This window comes from Bos mutus, chromosome 18 (assembly GCF_027580195.1).
Source record: "Bos mutus isolate GX-2022 chromosome 18, NWIPB_WYAK_1.1, whole genome shotgun sequence".
Taxonomy (NCBI): domain Eukaryota; kingdom Metazoa; phylum Chordata; class Mammalia; order Artiodactyla; family Bovidae; genus Bos; species Bos mutus.
The window spans coordinates 46,655,303-46,674,554 of NC_091634.1; the positions used below are offsets into that span (position 1 = coordinate 46,655,303).

At 36.6% G+C, this 19,252-nt stretch overlaps 1 protein-coding gene across 2 annotated transcripts in view; it reads right to left on the reverse strand.

Annotated features, from left to right (window-relative positions):
* The window catches only part of PHKB (phosphorylase kinase regulatory subunit beta), a 227,914-nt gene that overhangs the window by 121,455 nt on the left and 87,207 nt on the right, over positions 1-19,252 (reverse strand). For both annotated transcript variants that reach the window (XM_070388471.1, XM_070388472.1), the window contains one exon: positions 7,337-7,400. In XM_070388471.1, the coding sequence (XP_070244572.1) occupies positions 7,337-7,400 (64 nt within the window). The remainder of the gene's footprint in view (positions 1-7,336; positions 7,401-19,252) is intronic.

Here is a 19,252-nt window from a genome sequence, read left to right on the forward strand (position 1 = left end):
TCCACTCACACAACTCCTTTCATCCATCCTTATCTGTCTGCTGCTGCTGCCGCTGCTAAGTCACTTCAGTCATGTCCGACTCTGTGCGACCCCAGAGACAGCAGCCACCAGGCTCCCCCATCCCTGGGATTCTCCAGGCAAGAACACTGGAGTGGGTTGCCATTTCCTTCTCCAATGCATGAAAGTGAAGAGTGAAAGTGAAGACGCTCAGTCGTGTCCAACTCCTAGCAACCCCATGGACTACAGCCTACCAGGCTCCTCCTCCTCCTCCTCCAGGCAAGAGTACTGGAGTGGGATGCCATTGCCTTCTCTGTTATCTGTCTATATATATATATAAACATATATTCTTTAAATATTTATACACACATATTATACTCACACACAGATATTTAAAGAAATATACTGAGAGTAAGTCAGGGGTAAAAGGAAATTAAAAGAATTGAAGGATACATGTAGGATTTCCATGAGTATGGTGACTCTTAAGAGAGAGAGAAATGTGGTTATAAGCCAAGGGATCAAAGCCAGAGGACCAAAAGTCTCCAGAAGAGGCATAGTATTAATTCTCATCATTTTCAATAGGCTCATACACCCCCACATTTTTATGAGCTCTTATCCCTCCATTTCTCTAGCCACAGGTCTTGAGAGAAAAAAGAATGTGGAAGAGAGTGATTTAGAGTCATGTCTGAGGCACCCAGAACAAGTAACTGCTTCTGTCTATCTCCAACTTGAAACTTTCTTAAATGCAACACTTGAGGTACATAGTATTATAATTTTCATAAGAAAATCCATGTCACATTTTACATGTCTAAGTTCCTAAAATGTATCTTCATTGATTTGATTAGCATTGAATAGCTTAAGGTTAATTATGATATTAGTTGGACACTTCTTCTGCCCTCCCATTAAAAAAAAAATTATTTCTAGTTGAAGGATAATTGCTTTACAATATTGTGTCGGTTTCTGCCATATACTAACATCAGCCACAGGCATGCATATGTCCTCTCCCTCTTGAAACTTCCTCCCACCTTCTACCACATAAGACACCTCTATGTTGTCACAGAGCACCAGTTTGAGCTCCCTGAGTCATACAAGAAATTCCCACTGGCTATCTATTTATTGTTCAGTAACTCAGTAGTGTCTGATTCTTTGCGACTCCATGGACTGCAGCACGTGAGGCTTCCCTGTCCTTGACTATCTCCGGGAATTTGCTCAAACTCACATCCATTGAATCAGTGATGCCATCCAATCATCTCATCCCGTCATCACCTTCTCCTCCTGCCTTCAATCTTTCCCAAAATCAGAGTCTTTTTCAATAACTTGGCTCTTCACATCAGGTGGCCAAAGTATTAGAGCTTCATCTTTAGCATCAGTCCTTCCAATGAATATTCAGGGTTAATTTCCTTTGGGATTGACAGGTTTGATCTCCATGTGGTCCAAGGGACTCTCAAGAGTCTTCTCTAGGATCACAGTTCAAAAGCATCAATTCTTCAGTGCTCAGCCTTCTTTATGGTCCAACTCTCACATCCATACATGACTATGGAAAAACTACAGCTTTGACTATACGGACCTATGTCAGCAAAGTGATATCTCTGCTTTTTAATACGCTGTCTAGGTTGGTCATAACTTTTCTTCCAAGGAGCAAGCATCTTTTAACTTCAGGGCTGCAGTCACCATCTGTAGTGATTTTGGAGCCCAAGAAAATAGTTTGTTACTGTTCCATTGTTTCCCCAACTATTTGACATGAAGTGATGGGACCAGATGCCATGATCTTAGTTTTGTGAATGTTGAGTTTTAAGCCAGATTTTTCACTGTCCCCTTTCACCTTCATCAAGAGGTTCTTTAGTTCCTCTTTGCTTTCTGCCATTAGGCTAGTATCATCTACACAACTGAGGTTACTGATCTATTTTACATATGGTAGTTTATATATTTCCATGCTCCTCTCTCCATTTGTCTCACCATCTCCTTCACCTCTGTGTCCACAAGTCTGTTCTCCATATCTGCGTCTCCACTACTGCCCACAAATAGGTTAATCAGTACCATCTTTCTAGATTCCATATATATGTGTTAATATACGGTATTAGTTTTTCTGATTCTGATTTACTTCATTTTGTATAATAGGTTCTAGGTTCATCCACCTCATTAGAATGGACTCAAATGTGTTCCTTTTTACGGTTGAGTAATATTCCATTGTATATATGTACCACAGCTTTTTTATCCATTCATCTGTCAATTGACATCTAGGTTGTTTCCATGTCCTGGCTATTGTAAATATTGTTGCAGTGAACACTGGGGTACATGTGTCATTTTCAATACGGTTTTCTCAGAGTATATGCCCAGTAGCAGGACTGTTGTGTCATATGGTAGCTTTATCCCTAGTTTTTTAAGGACTCTCCATATTGTTCTCCACAGTTACTGTATCAATTTACATTTCCAGGAACAGTGCAAGAAGGTTCCCTTTGCTCCACACCCTCTCCAGCACCCACTGTTGATAGATTTTTTGATGACGGCCATTTTGAGGTGTGAGGTAATATCTCACTGCAGTTTTGACTTGCATTTCTCTAATAATGAGTGATACTGAGCATATTTTTATGTGTTTATTGGTCTTCTTGTCTTCTTTGCAGAAATGTCTGTTTAGGCCATCTGCCCAACTTTTGATTGGGCGGTTTGTTTTTCTGGTATTGAGTTGTAAGAGCTGCTTTTATATTTTGGAAATGCTTTGTCAGTTGTTTAATATGCAACTATTTTCTCCCTTCCTGAGCACTGTCTCTTCACTTTGTTTATATGCTTCCTTTACTATGCAAAAGCTTTTAAGTTTAATTAGGTCCCATGGTTTATTTTTATTTCCATAACTGTAGGTGGTGGGTCATAGAGGATCTTGCTGAGATTTATGTCATGGAGTGTTCTGCCTATGTTTTCCTCTAAGAGTTTTATAGTTTCTGGTCTTACATTTAGGTCTTTAATCCATTATGAGTTTATCTTTGTGTATGGTTTTAGGGAGTGTTCTAATTTCATTCTTTTACATGCACCTGTCCAGTTTTCCTGGCACCACTTATTGAAGAGAGTATCTTTGCTTCATTGCATTTTCTTGCCTCCTCTGTCCAAGATAAAGTGTCTGTAGGTGCATAGGTTTATCTCTGGGCTTTCTATCTTGTTCCATTGGTCTATATTTTTGCTTTTTCTTCTTGACATTATCATACTGTCTTGATGACTGCAGCTTTGTAGTATAGTCTGAAGTAAAGAAGGTTGGTTCCTTCAATGCCATTCTTTTTTCTCAAGTTTGTTTTGGCTACTTGGGGCCTCTTGTGCTTCCATACAAATTGTGAATTTTTTTGCTGTAGTTTTGTGAAAAATGCCATTGGTAATTTGATAGACATTGTACTGAATTTGCAGATTGTTTCTGGTAATAAAGTCATTTTCACAATATTGATTCCTTGTACCCATGAAAATGCAATATCTCTCCATCTTTTATATCATCCTTGATTTCTTTCATCAGGGTTTTATAGTTTTCTGTATACAAATCTTGCTTCTTTGGTAGGATTATTCCAAGGCATTTGATTCTTTTTGTTGCAATGGTGAATGGGATTTTTCTTAATTTCTCTTTCTGATTTTTCATTGTTAATATATAGGGATGTAAGTGATTTATGTGTATTGATTTTGTATCCTGCAATTTTACTAAATTAACTAATTAGCTCTAGTAATTTTCTGATATTTTTAGGGTTTTCTATGTATAGTATCATGTCATGTGCAAACTGAGAGTTTTACTTCTTTTCTAATCTGGATTCCTTATATTTCTTTTTCTTCTCTGACTGCTGTGCCTAGGACTTCTAAAATTATGTTGAATAACATTGGCAAGAATGGGCACCCTTGTCTTCTTCCTGATCTCGGAGGAAATACTTTCAGATTTTCACCACTGAGAATAGTGTTTGCTGTTGGTTTATCATATATGGCCTTGACTATGTTCAGGTAGATTCCTTCTATGCCCATTTTTTGAAGAGTTTTTGCCATAAATGAGTGCTGAATTTTGTCAAAAGCTTTTTCTGCATTTATTGAGATTATCATATGGTTTTTATCTTTCAATCTGTTAATACAGTATATCACATTGATTGATTTGCATATAATGAAGAATCCTTGCATCCCTGGAAAAAAACAGAACTTGATTATAGCATACTACCTGTTTAATGCATTGTTGGATTCTGCCTGCTAGAATTTTGTTGAGGATTTTTGCATTTATGTTCATCAGTGATACTGGCCTGTAACTTTCTTTTTTTGTGATGTCTTTGTCTGGTTTTGATATCAGGGTGATGGTGGCCTCATAGAATGAGTTTGGCAGTGTTCCTTCCTCTGCAATTTTTTGGAGCAGTTTGAGAAGGATAGGCATTAGCTCTTCTCTAAATGTTGAATAAAATTCACCTGTGAAGTCAGTTGGCCCTGGGGTTTTAGTTTTGGGGAAATTTTTAAATCACAGTTTCAATTTCAGTGCTTGTCATTGGTTAGCTGATAATATTTATTTCTTCCTAGTTTAGTCTTGGAAGTTTGAACTTTCCTAATAATCTGTTCTTGTCTTCAAGGTTGTCCATTTTGTTGGCATATAGTTGCTCATAATAGTCTCTTATGATCCTTTATATTTCTGTGTTGCCTGCTGTAACCTCTCCTTTTTCATTTCTAATTTTGTTGATTTGATTCTTCTCCCTTTTTTCTTAACCATCTCACTAATGATTTGTCCATTTTGATTATCTTCTCAAAGAACCAGCTTTTAGTTTTATTAATCTTTACTATTGTTTACTTCATTTCTTTTTTATTTCTGCTCTGATCTTTATGATTTCTTTCCTTCTACTAACTTTGGGGTCTTTTTGTTCTTCTTTTTCCGGTTGTTTTAGCTGTAAAGTTACATTGTCTATGTGATGTTTTTCTTGTTTTTTGCATTGCTATACTTTCATCTTAGAACTGTTTTTGCTGCATTCCATAGGTTTTCCATCACTGTGTTTTCATTGTCATTTGTTTCTAAGAATTGTTTATTTCCCTTCTTATTTCTTCAGTAACCTGTTGGTTATTCATAAACATATTGCTGAATCTCCATGTAATTGTGTTGTTTAATCTTCATGTGCTTGTGTTTGTTAGTTTTTTCCTGGTAACTGATATGTAGTTTCATAGCATTGTGGTCAGAAAAGATGCTTGACACAATTTCAATTTTCTTAAATATACTGAGGCTTGACTTGTGACCCAAGATGTGGTCTATCCTAGAGAATGTTCCATGTGCACTTGAGAAGAAAATGTATTCTTCTGCATTTTGATGGAATGTCCTGAAGATATCAATTAGGTTTATCTGATCTACTGTGTAATTTAAGGCTTGTGGTTCCTTATTAATTTTCTGTTTTGATGATCTGTCCACTGGTGTTAAGTGGGGTGTTAAAAGCCCCCTACTATTATTATGTTACAGTCAATTTCCCCTTTTTTATCTGTTAGTGTTTGCCTTACATACTGAGGTGCTGACGCCTATGTTGTGTGCATAAATATTTTAAATTGTTATGTGTTCTCCTTGGATTGATACCTTGATCTTTATGTAGTGTCTTTCTTTGTCTCTTTTAAGATTCTTTAGTTTAAGGTCTGTTTTGTCTGATATGAGAATCGGTGTCCTGTGTTTAGTTGTTCAGTTGTGTCTGAATCTTTGCAACCCCATGGACTGTAACCCGCCAGGCTCCTCTGCCCATGGGGATTCTCCAGGCAAGAATACTGAAGTGGGATGCCATGCTTTCCTCCAGGGGATCTTCCCAACCCAGGGATTGAACCCAGGTCTCCTGCATTGCAGGCAGATTTTTTACCATTTGAGCCACCAGAGAAGCCCATGAGAATTGTTACTCGGGCTTATTTTTGATTTCCATTTGTATGGAATATCTTTTTCTACCCTCTCACTTTAAGTCTGTATGTGTCTCTAGGTCTGAAGTTGGTTTCTTGTAGATAGCATATATATGGGTGTTTTTGTATCCATCCAGTCAGTCTGTGTCTTTTGGGTGAAGCATTGAATCCATTTGCATTTAAAGTAATTGCTGATATGGGGCTTACCAGATGACACCAGTTGTAAAGAACTTGCCTGCCAATGCTAGAGATGTAAGAGATGTAGGTGTAGTCATTGGATTGCGAAGACCCCCTGGAGAAGGGCATGCCAACCCATTCCAGTATTCTTGCCTGGAGAATCCCATGGCGAGAGGGGTTTGGAGGGCTACAGTCCATAGGGTCGCAAAGAGTTGAATACGAATGAAACAGTTGAGCAACTGACATTTTCTTAATTGTTTTTGGTTTGTTTTTGTAGGTTTTTTCCTTGTCTTGTGTTTCCTACCTATAGAAATCCCTTTAGCATTTGCTGTAAAGCTGATTTGGTGGTGCTAAATTCTCTTAATTTTTGCTTATCTGTAAAGCTTTTGATTTCTCTACCAATTTTGAATGAGATCCTTGCCAGGTAGAGTAATCTTGGTTGTAGATTTTTCCCTTTTGGTACTTTAAATGTATCCTGTCATTCCCTTCTGGCCTGCAGAGTTTCTGCTGACAGATCAGCTGTCAACAGCATGGGATTTCCCCTCTATATTACTTGTTGCTTTTCCCTTGCTGCTTTTAATGTTCTTTCTTCATGTTTAATCTTTGTTAGTTTGATTAGTATGTGTCTTGGTGTGTTTCACCTTGCATTTATCCTGTATGGGTATCTTTACAAAAATTGCTAAATAAAATTAGTCTACTTCTTGATCCAGAGTAATAACCAGTATTACTGCATATTATTCTTTCCATTGACAACTCAATCCATGATCACTTGATTAGGTGCAGAAATCAGTTAAAAATTTAAGGCAATCCTCAGGGTTTCCCTTTTATCTCAGAGAAAATGAGATTTAGACAAATGAATACAGTCAGTTGAGGGTTAAGCTAGTATCCCAATTTCCAATTCCTTGGCTGCACATCTGAAGCAAATTTCCCCTCTGCATGAAATATACATCTATATACATTAAATTGAAACCAACAAGGGAATTGACAAGTAAAATATTTAGTACCTAATGCAAGGAATATATAAAAATGTTGAAAGTTGAACAAAAGACTAGAGAGAGAAGCTACTGAACTTGGAAAATGAAAATTCTTCATCAAGAGTTTTATTGTTAAATTAAGCAATCTTTTTTGTTAGAAAACTAAAATTTAAGAAGCAAATTATATTCAAAGGAAAGGTTGTTCAACCCTGGGCTGCTACATAAATTTCAGACATTCTCTGATCATGATGAATGAATTGGTTAATAAATGGCCAAGTTAATTAAACATGCAAATCAAAAAATGAAGTTTGTTGTTGCTACTGCTGTTTTTTTACCTGGTTGCCAAAGAGGTTGAATCCATTAATTGCTTCTAGAGCTGCTTTTGCTAAGCCAACAGAGCTAGAAGAGAAAAGGGAATACTTTATAACTCTGATGTATTTGTCTATAAAAGAATAACTGTTATATGATGAATATTCACAAGCAAGTATTTTTATTAACACTTATAACAACTTCCCAAGAATAATGTCTAATAGACTTCAGTCTGACATTTCACTATGTTAATTTTTCTTCCTTATAGTTAGTGATCTCCAAGGAAAAATATTTCTAAGTTCACCATGATCTACACAAATGTTCATACTATTGATGGGAGTAGTCTTAATTCCAGTATCACTTATATTCAGTAACTCAAGGGAAAAAAATGATTATGTTTAGAAGAAAGTGTAGTATGATGATATTTGCATGGTAATATCGGGCTGGGCATCATCATTCAGATCAATGAATAGAGCTTTTGTCATGTCAATTCTGAGCCCTAGAAAAGATTTTGTATATCACACACTAGCCACAGAGTATGGTTTAATATACCCATTCGAATGCTCTTTGATTAAGGCCCAATGAAATGGCATTATTTTATGCTCACAGATCAAAGGATCATCATACCTCTGATTTTTTGCTATATTCTTCTCTTTGTAATAAAATGTATATTTCTTTGGCCTCTCAGATATCTAATAGTGCTGAAAAATGGGAAGACCCAAATTTCATTAAAAATATGAAACTGTCATCTTATAAATATCAACCTTTAAATATTTTAGATCTAATATCTAGTTTACTTATTGCAATTTTTTGTCTTTTTCTCAAAGCAACTGCATATTCCATTAATCATTTTTTTAATGATTTTTTAAAATTTTATTTTGTTTTTAAACTTTACATGATTGTATTAGTTTTGCCAAATATCAAAATGAATCCACCACAGGTATACATGTGTTCCCCATTCTGAACCCTCCTTCCTCCTCCCTCCCCATACCATCCCTCTGGGTCGTCCCAGTGCACCAGCCCCAAGCATCCATTAATTATTTAAAATTAATGATCTGTCATCATTTCTTTAAAGCAGTGATTATTAAAGTGTGGTTCCCAGAGCAACAGCATTACCTGGAAGCTTGCCAATTCTCACTGCTTTCTGGGAATGGGGTGTTAACAAGCCCTCCAGGTGCTTGAATGCACTTTAAATCTGAGAACCACTATCCTAAGCTATTCGTGTTATCACGATCTACATTTTCTATGGGCTGTTTACATGAAATGTTTTCAAGTAAGCATTAATTTTACTACAGAATAGTAACTATTTGGGAAACGTTTTAAAATACGTGAATGGGAAGGAATATAGCCAATGTTTTATAACTTTAAATGAAACAGAGCCTTTAAAAATTGTGAATCACTGTGTTGCATACCTAACACTTACATAATATTGTACACAAACTATACTTCAATTTTTATAAAGGATAATTAATGTATGGAGATAGTGATCAGGTGGAAGGTACAGTGAGGAAAACAAAAAAATTGTAATTCAGTGTCCTACCTAATTGACACACCTAAGAAAATTTTGACACATTAACTCTCAGGGGCCTATTTTAAGTATTAAAACATCTTGGAATTGATAAAACAATGCAGTTTATAGCAATAAAGTGAAATCCAGAAACTCAAAGATGAGCTAAGAGAAAGAAAAGATTTTTTTTTTAATTACATAAGTTAAAAGTACAAAGGTAAGTGACTTAGACTACAGGATTTTATCCACAGGTGATATAATCACAGATACAGAAAATCCTTCAGTTCAGTTCAGTCACTGAGTTGTGTCTGACTCTTGGCGACCCCATGGACTATAGCACACCAGGCTTCCCTGTCCATCACCAACTCATGGAGCTTACTCAAACTCATGTCCATTGAGTCTGTGATGCCATCCAACCATTTCATCCTTTGTCGTCCCCTTCTCCTCCCACCTTCAAACTTTCCCAGCATCGGGGTCTTCCCAAATGAGTCAGTTCTCTGCATCAGATGGCCAAAGTATTGGAGTTTCAACTTCAACATCAGTCCTTCCAATGAATATTCAGGCTGATTTCCTTTAGGATGGACTGGTTGGATCTCCTGGTACTCCAAGGGACTCTCAAGAGTCTTCTCCAACACCACAGTTCAAAAGCATCAATTCTCCGGTGCTCAATGGCAACCCACTCCAGTACTCTTGCCTGGAAAATCCATGGACAGAGGAGCCTGGTAGGCTACAGTCCATGGGGTCGTGAAGAATCGGACATGACTGAGCGACTTCACTTTCACTTTTCACTTTCATGCATTGGAGAAGGGAAATGGCAACCCACTTCAGCATTCTTGCCTGGAGAATCCCAGGGACGGCGGAGCCTGATGGGCTGCCGTCTATGGGGTCACAGAGTCGGACACGACTGACACGACTTAGCAGCAGCAGCAGCTTTCTTTATAGTCCAACTCTCACATCCATACATGACTACTGGAAAAACCATAGCTTTGACTAGACAAACTTCTGTTGGCAAAGTAAAAACTCTGCTTTGTAATATGCTGTCTAGTTTGGTCATAACTTTTCTTCCAAGGAGCAAGCATCTTTTAATTTCATGGCTGCAGTCAAAATCTACAGTGATTTGGGAGCCCCCCCAAAATAAAGTCTTTCACTGTTTCATTGTTGCCCCATCTATTTGCCACGAAGTGATGGGACTAGATGCCATGATCTTAGTTTTTTGAATGTTGAGTTTTAAGCCAACTTTTTCACTTTTCTTTTTCACTTTCATCGAGAGGTTCTTTAGTTTTTCTTCACTTTCTGCCATAAGGGTGGTGTCATCTGCATATCTGAGGTTAGTGATATTTCTCCCAGCAATCTTGATTCCAGCTTGTGCTTCTTTCAGCCCAGCGTTTCTCATGATGTACTCTGCATATAAGTTAAATAAGCCGGGTGACAATACATAGCCTTGACGTACTCCTTTCCTGATTTGGAACCAGTCTATTGTTCCATGTCCAGTTCTAACTGTTGCTTCTTGATGTGCATACAGATTTCTCAGGAGGCAGGTCAGGTGGTCTAATATTCCCTGTCTTGAAGAATTTTCCACAGTCCTAAGAATCAACAAAAATATACTATGTGGATGATACCACTCTAATGGCAGAAAGCAAAGAGGAACTAAAGAAACTCTTGATGAGGGTGAAGGAGGAGAGTGAAAAAGCCAGCTTAAAACTCAGTATTAAAAAAACTAAGTTCATGGCCTCCAGTCTCATCACTTCATTTCCTCTTCTTGGGCTCTAAAATCACTGTGTATGGTGACTGCAGCCATGAAATTAGAAGATAATTACTTTTTGGCAAGAAAGCTATGACAAAACTAGACTGTGTTAGAAGCAAAAATGTCCATATAGTCAAGGCTATGGTCTTTCCAGTAGTCATGTACAGATATGAGAGCTGGACCAGAAGGAAGTCTGAGTGCCAAAGAATTGAAGTGTGGTGCTGGAGAAGACTCTTGAAAGTCCCCTGGACAGCAAGGAGATCACACCACTTAGTCTTAAATGAAATCAACAATGAATACTCATTAGAAGGACTGATACTGAAGCTCCAGTACTTTGGTCATCTGATGCAAATGGTCAGTTCATTGGAAAGACCCTGATGCTGGGAAAGGTTGAAGGCAGAAGGAGAAAACAGCAACAGAGGATGAGATGGTTGGATGGCATCACCAATTCAATGGACATGAACTTAGGTAAACTCCAGGAGATGGTGAGGGACAGGAAGTCTGGCATGCTGCAGTCCCTGGGGTCACGAAGAGTCGGACATGACTTGGAGACTAAGCAACAATAAAGTCCCAAGAGACAAATTCACTATCAAAATTAATTTTATTTCTACATACTAGCCATAGACACTTGGAAATTTAATGTTAAAAATAAGTATCACTATAACATGAAATAACTCAAAATATTTTAGCATAAATTTAACAAAATATGTGCAAGACCTGAACACTGAAAAACATTTCTGAAAAAATTAAAAAGACCTAAACAAAGAGATGTCGCACATTCATGAATTGGAAAATTGAAGATCATTAAAGTATCAGTTATCTTCAAAATGATCTATTGATTCAATGCAATCACAATCAAGTATCAACAGGCATTTTTTGGTAAAAACTGACTAGCTAATTCTAAAATAAATGTGAAAATGTCCTGGAACAGTAGAAAGGTTTTCTTTAAAGGAGAGCAAATCTGAAGGACTACTTCAGAGGTAAAAGAGCTCCACGATAATGCTGGTAAAAGAAGACATTTCTGAAAAGATACAAAGAAACTGTGTAGGGCAGAATAGTTTTTCTTGGACTTAAATAAAGCAAGTTATTCCTTAAAAAAACATGTTGAAGGACATCTTGATTTCATGACTTAGCACAAAGCAACAATTACCAGTGCAATATAGTACAGATCACGGCAGACATGTAAATCAATAAGACAGTCTAGAAACAGACCCATATACATGATCAAACAGCTAGGTAAGTCAATGTGGAAAGAACAGCCTTTAATGGTGCTGGAATAGTAAAGTATCTATATGGGGAAAAAAATCTCAATCATTGCTTCATACTACACAAAAGTAATCTGAAATAGATCATAGACTTAAATGTAAAAGCTAAAACTATAAATCTTTTAGAACAAAACCTAGGAAAAAACTCTTCACAATCCTGAAGTGGAAAAACTTTCTAAGACACAATAACTAATCATAAAAATTTTGATAAATTAGACTTCATCAGAATTAATATCCGATCTTCAAAACATGCCATTAATAAATGGCATGCCATTTATTACCTGCCATAATAAACATGCCATTAATGAAATTAAAAGGCAAGTTGAATTCTGTAAAAAAAATTTGCAAAAAAAGAAAAAACCCATATCTCACAAAAGAATCTAAAATATATAAAGAACTGTTACAACTCAGTAAGAATACAAACAACCCAATTTAAAAATGAGAAAAAGATTTTAACAGACACTTCAAAATGCAGATATATGAAAGTAAATGGTACATGAAAAGATGTTTAATAAAATTAGTCAACAGAAAAATACAAAAAAAAAGAAAAGAAAAATACAAATTAAAATTACCACATACTCATAAGAATAATTTAAAAATTACGAACAATACCAAGTGTAGATAAAGATGTGGAGCAACTGCAGTTTCTGCCATTTGATGGCAGGTATGAATGGTAGGAATGAAATGGTAGGAATGAAAAATGGTAAATTCCTTTCAAAAAACAGTTTGGCAGTTTCTTAAAATGTTAAAACACTTATTATACAACTCAGGAATTCTACTCTTATGTATTTTCCAAGAGAAATAAAAATATATATTAACAAAAAGAGCTGTATTGAAATGTTCACAACAGCTTTATTTTAATAGCCCAAACTGTCAACAAACCAAATGCTCATCAACAGAAAATAAACCAAAGTGTGGTTTATCCGTATAATGGGATACTATTTGACAATAAAAAGGAACAAAGAACTGAAAAAAATAAATAAAATATATGAAAGGGAAGTTGGAGTAGACATAATTTTTCCTATTCCTCTAAGTACAATTAAGAACCCCAGACATAAAATAAGAGACTTGCCTGTAGCTCAGACAATAAAGAATCTGCCTGCAATGCAGGAGACTCAGGTTCGATCCCTGGGTCGGGAAGATTCTCTGGAGAAGGGAATGGCAACGCACTCCAGTATTCTTGCCTGGAGAATCCCATGGACAAAGGAATCTGGTGGGCTACAATCTATGGGGTTGCAAACAGTCACATACAACTGAACAACTGCTACTATTACCACTAGACATAACATAAACAAATATAAAAAGGCTCAAAAAGATAGTGAGAAGGCAGCCTGCCTAGGAACCTCAGGATTCCAGGAACAGCAGTATAAGGAGTCTCCTGAGTTTCCCTTTTGCATTTTTTTTTTTTTGCCTCATATATATACCAGACTTAGAACTGAATAAACCAACAACTAGGAAATACAGGTAGATACATATAGAAAAATACCCAGCAAAAGCCAATGGACCAGGAAAAGAGCAACCCAGCAAAATGGAAAACTTTTAGACCATAACCAGTCAAAAAAACTGTGACTCTATCCCCACCCACTCCGGTATACACTGAGTGGGAAATTCAGATTTCTATGCTCCTGAGACTATAATGAGGAACTGCACTCAACATCCAACCACCTCAATTGTGGTGGTGTCAGAAAAACCCAAGGACGAAATCAAGACCTGCATTCCCAACGGATGGTAAAAAGTCTCCATTCTCACATCTCAGTGTCAGTGGATATCACATGGAGAGCCTGGACTTTCATTCCTACCCACCAGTAAACAGGTGAATTGCCCCTTCCTCTGGGGATGGCACCAAAGGAAATCCAGTGGACAATTAAAACTCACATGAATGCCCAACTATAAAGAGGCCACACCTTTTTCCTTGTCATGTAAGTGGAGGTCATCTGGAAATTAGTACTGAGGTAATAATACTTCTACCTCCCAGACAGGGAGGTATTAATTGAAGCCTACTGGGGAGCTAGACCTGACGACCCAGATCCAGCAGTAATGTAGAATCTCTATCTTGGGTGTCAACACACAAAAAACTGGCAGTAATGTGGTGATGTGTTTACCCTCTTCCCCTGCCAGAGTGGTGTCAAAAAAATACAACTAAAATAAAAAATAAAACCCACAGTCTTATAATATCTTAAACGTTCATCAGTTCAGTTCAGTCACTCAGTCGTGTCCGATTCTTTGTGACCCCATGAACCACAGCACACCAGGCCTCCCTGTCCATCACCAACTCCCGGAGTTTACCCAGACTCATGCCCATTGAGTCGGTGATGCCATCTAACCATCTCATCCTCTGTTGTCCCCTTCTCCTCCTGCCCTCAGTCTTTCCCAGCATCAGGGTGTTTCAGTAAGTCAGTTCTTCGCATGAGGTGGCCAAAGTTTCAGCTGCAACATCAGTCCTTCCAGTGAACATCCAGGACTGATCTCCTTTAGGATGGACTGGTTGGATCTCTTTGCAGTCCAAGGGACTCTCAAGAGTCTTCTCCAACACCACAGTTCAAAAGCATCAATTCTTCAGTGCTCAGCTCTCTTCATGGTCCAAGTCTCACATCCATACATGACCACTGGAAAAACCATAGCCTCGACTAGATGAACCTTTGTTGACAAACTAATGTCTCTGCTTTTTAATATGCTGTCTAGGTTGGTCATAACTTTCCTTCAAGCAGTAAGTGTCTTTTAATTTCATGGCTGCACTCACCATCTGCAGTGATTTTGGAGCCCCAAAAATAAGTCAGCCACTGTTTCCACTATTTCCCCATCTATTTGCCATGAAGTTATGGGACTAATTTTAAAAAATCACTCATCATATCTAGAACCAGAACTATTCAAAATGAATAAAATCTATCTATCTGTATCAATACATACTTATACTGAGACAAGAGAGATGTGAAAATTAACAAAGACTTTAAAGCAGCTGTGATGAAAAGGCTTCAGTGAGCAATTATGAGTATGAGTGAAACAAATGAAAAGAAAAAGGCTCAGCTATGAAATAGGAAATCTCAGCAAAGTCTTTAGAACTGAAAAATACAATAATCAAAACAAAAAGCTCAGTGAACAGGATGAAGGAGACAGAAGAAAGAACAGCTAACCTGAAAGATAAAACAATAGAAAATATCTAGTCTGAACAAAAGAGAGAAAATAGACTTAACAAAACAAATAAAGAGAATCTCAGAGACCTGTGGGAGTTTAACAAAGGTTTATCATTCATGTCACTGGACTTACTGAACAACAGGAAAAAAAAAAAGGACAGAGCTTTAAAAAAAAAAAAAGCATCTGAAACAATGGCAGAAAATTTCTCAGTTAGCAAGTGACAAAAAGCTAAGTGAAACTCAAACAAAATAAAATAAAAATACCCTTTCAGGACACATCATAACTTCTAAAAACTAAAGAAAAGAAAAATCTTGACAGTATCCAAAGAAAACATGTCTACAGGGGAAAAGCAATTAAATAACAGTGAACTGCTTATAAAAAAACAAAACCCAAAAACCCACAAAGCTAAAAGAATGTGACATAAGAGATTTTAAGCATTAAAAGAAAGAACTGTCAACCCAGAATCTTATACCAGTAAATATATTCTGTATATTTATTTATTTAAGCAAGACATTCCCAGATGAAGGAAAAGTAAGAGGTCTGTCATAAGCAGATTTACCCTAAAAATATGGAAGTAAGTTCTCAAAACAGAAAGGAAATGCTAGATAGTTAGAAATGGTAAACAAAATTACTGGCAAATACAATAGGCTTTTATCCTGTTGAGTTTTATTTTTTTTACTTTATTTTTAATTTAAATTTATTTATTTTAATTAGAGGCTAATTACTTTACAATATTATATTGGTTTTGTTATACATCAACATGACTTTTATAAATTATGTTTGATAGTTACAGCAAAAGTTATAACACTGTGGTTCTAAATGTATATGGAGGAAATATTTAATATAATTAGATTATAAATGGGGGAGGGTAACAAAACACATACTGAAGGTAAAGTTTCTATAATCCCTCTACCTGATAAAATGATGACATTAATACACTGAGTACATATGTGTATATAATAATACCTAGAGCAACCACTGAAAAGCCATAAAAAAGATCATTCAAAACCGGTATAGATAATCAAAATGGAATTCTAAAAAATGTTTTAGAACAGGAAGGTAGGAAAAAGAAAACAGAGAAATGAAAAAAAAAAAGAGAGAATAAATACAAAAATAAAATGGCAAATGTAAACCAAAACATATCAATAATTACATTCAACGTAAAAGTCTAAACATGGCAATTAAAGATTGGCAGAGTTGACATAAAAACATGACCCAACTGTATACAAGAAACTCTTTTTGAATATAATAATGTAGACAGGTTGAAAGTAAAAGGATTTAAAAAAGAAGTATCATGTACCATCAATCTCAAATGAAAGCATATTTTCAAGTCCCAACCCAAAGAGACAGTATTTGGAGATGGGGCCTTTGGAAGGTAATTAGGCTTAGATTAGGTCATGAACTAGGTCATGAATGTGGAGCCCCTATGAATGATGGAATTAGTATGCCTGAGTCACACAGCATGTGGGATCTTAGTTCCCTCACCAAGGATGGAACCATGCCCTCTACAGTGAAAGCATGGAGTCTTAATCCCTGGACCCCCAGGGAAGTCCCAGGATTAGTATTTCTTTAAGAAGAGAGACCACAGAGCTTGCTTTGTCTCCCTCTCTGTCATGAAAGGACATGGCAAGAAGGTGATGATCTGTAAATCAGAAGAAAGTCCTCACCAGAGAACAGAGATGTCTGGCAACTTGATCTTGGACACTTTAGACTCCAGAATATATAAATTCCTGTTGTTTAAGCTTCCCAGTCTATGGTACTTTTTTTTAGCAGGACAAATCAATGAATACAAGTCTATATAACAGGAGTATACATTTTTTTTTTTCAAGTGCTCACATCAACATCAAGAGATCCTATCTTGGCCATAAACAAAATCTCAAGACTATAAAAGAACTGAAATCCTACTGTACTCTTTAATCACAATGGCATCAAACTAGAATCAATAATAGAACAACAACAGGTACATCTGCCAACACTTGTAAAGAAAACAATATATACCTGTCTACATAATCCACATGAATGAAAGAAGAATCTCAAGTGAAATAAAAAATACAATGAATAGAATGAAAATGAAAATATAACATCAAAATTTGTGTAGTATAACTAAAGTAGTACTAAGGGAAATTTACAGAACTAAATGTATGTATTAGGAAAGAGAAAAGCCTCAAATCAATTATCTAATCCCAATGTAATTGAAGCCAGAAAAAGAGCAAAATAAACCTGAAGCAAACAGAAGGAAATAACACAGATAACAGAAAACAATGACAATTGATACACCCACACCCACACACACAAAAAAACAGAAAAAATCAGTGGAACAAACAACTGATCTTTAAAGGGCTAAAGAAAATTGACAGAAGCCTGACAAAGATATAAGACACAAATGACCAATATTAGGCATACAACAGGAGATAACACTACAGACATTGTAGGTATCAAAAGGATAATGAGCAAATACTCTGAACAATTCAACATACATAGATTAAAAGGAATGAATCAATTCCTGGAAAAGCACAAACTTATCACTACTCACTCAATATGAAATAATTTGAATAGCCCCATTACTGTTAAGAAGTTGAATCCATAATTTTCAAATGGTCAAGAAAAACCCTTTCCATACCTATATGATTTCATTGAAGAAATCTATCAAACATTTAAAGAAAAACTGACACCAATTCTACACAATCTCTTCCAGAAAATAGAGGGGGAAAATAACACTTCAGAGTTCATTTAATTGAAGCTAGCATTACTCTGAAACTCCAGTACTTTGGCCACCTCATGCGAAGAGTTGACTCACTGGAAAAGACTCTGATGCTGGGAGGGATTGGGGGCAGGAGGAGAAGGGGACGACAGAGGGTGAGATGGCTGGATGGCATCACCAACTCGATGGACATGAGTTTGAGTGAACTCCGGGAGTTGGTGATGGACAGGGAGGCCTGGCGTGCTGCAATTCATGGAGTCACAAAGAGTCAGACACGACTGAGCGACTGAACCAAATTGAAGCTACCACTACAGAGTAAAGTGAAAAATAGTGATAACACCAAATGCTGGCAAAGATTCAGAGAATGACATCATACATTGCTAGTAGGAATGTAAAGCAATATGGGACTCTCAAAAATAGTCTTGCAGTTTCTTTAAAATCTAAACATGTAACTACCCACCAACTGAACTACTGGACATTCATCCCAGATAAGGTCATAGTCATTTACAACTATGTTTTCTTCTAAGAGTTTTATAGCTTTAGTTCTTACTATAGGTCATTGATCCTTTTCCAGTTAATTTTTGTATTATATACTGCACAAAGTAGGGACCCAAATTCATTCTTTTGTATCCAGTTGTCCCAGCACCATTTGCTAAAAAGACTATATTCTTCTCTATCAATTATCCTTGCAACTTTGTCAAAATCAACTGACCATACATGTATGGGTTTCTTTCTAGATCATCAATTCTACTGCACTAATATCTGTATCTCTTGTTATACTTGTACCACACTATTTAATTATTGTAGCAGATTACTGTAACTATAGGAAGCTCATTACTGTAGTAAATTTTGAAGTTGCAAAGTGTGGATCCTCCAACTTTGTTCTTTATCAAGCGTTGTTTTGGCTATTCTGAGTCCCCTGCATCTCCATGCAAATTTTAGGATTAGTTTGTCAAATTCTAAAAAAAAAAAAAAAAAGATTTCTGAGATGGATTACACTGAACACCCCTGGAGTAGGAAATGGCAACCCATTTCAATATTCTTGCCTGGGAAATTCCATGGACAGAGGAGCCCGGTGGTATAGTGCTATAGTCCATGGGGTGGCAGAGAGTCAGATGTGACTGAGCACACACTGAACACAGGATATCTTTCCATTCTTGTATGTGTTCTTTAATTTTTTTCAACAATATTTTATTGTTTTTGATGTACAAGTCTTGCATTTCTTTTTTAATCCCCTCTACTTTTAAAGTGAGGAATCTTAAGTTCTGAGAGATTGAATGTAAGTGACTTTCAAATGCATCCTTATTTTCTCTTTGGTGAAAACTCTGTTCCCTACTACAATATATGCAGACCATTTTACCCTGGTTCTCAAGAACAACTAAGCGAATGATCTGGCATTGTTTCCCAGGTGACCCTAGTGATGAAGAACTCACCTGCCAATGGAGGAGATCTAAGAGATGTGGGTTTGATCCCTGGGTCTGGAATATCCCTGGGAGGAGAGCATGGCAACCTACTCTAGCATATTTTGCCTAAAGAAACCCATGGACAGAGAAGCCTGGAGGGCTATAGCCCAAAGAGTCGCAAAGAGTCAGA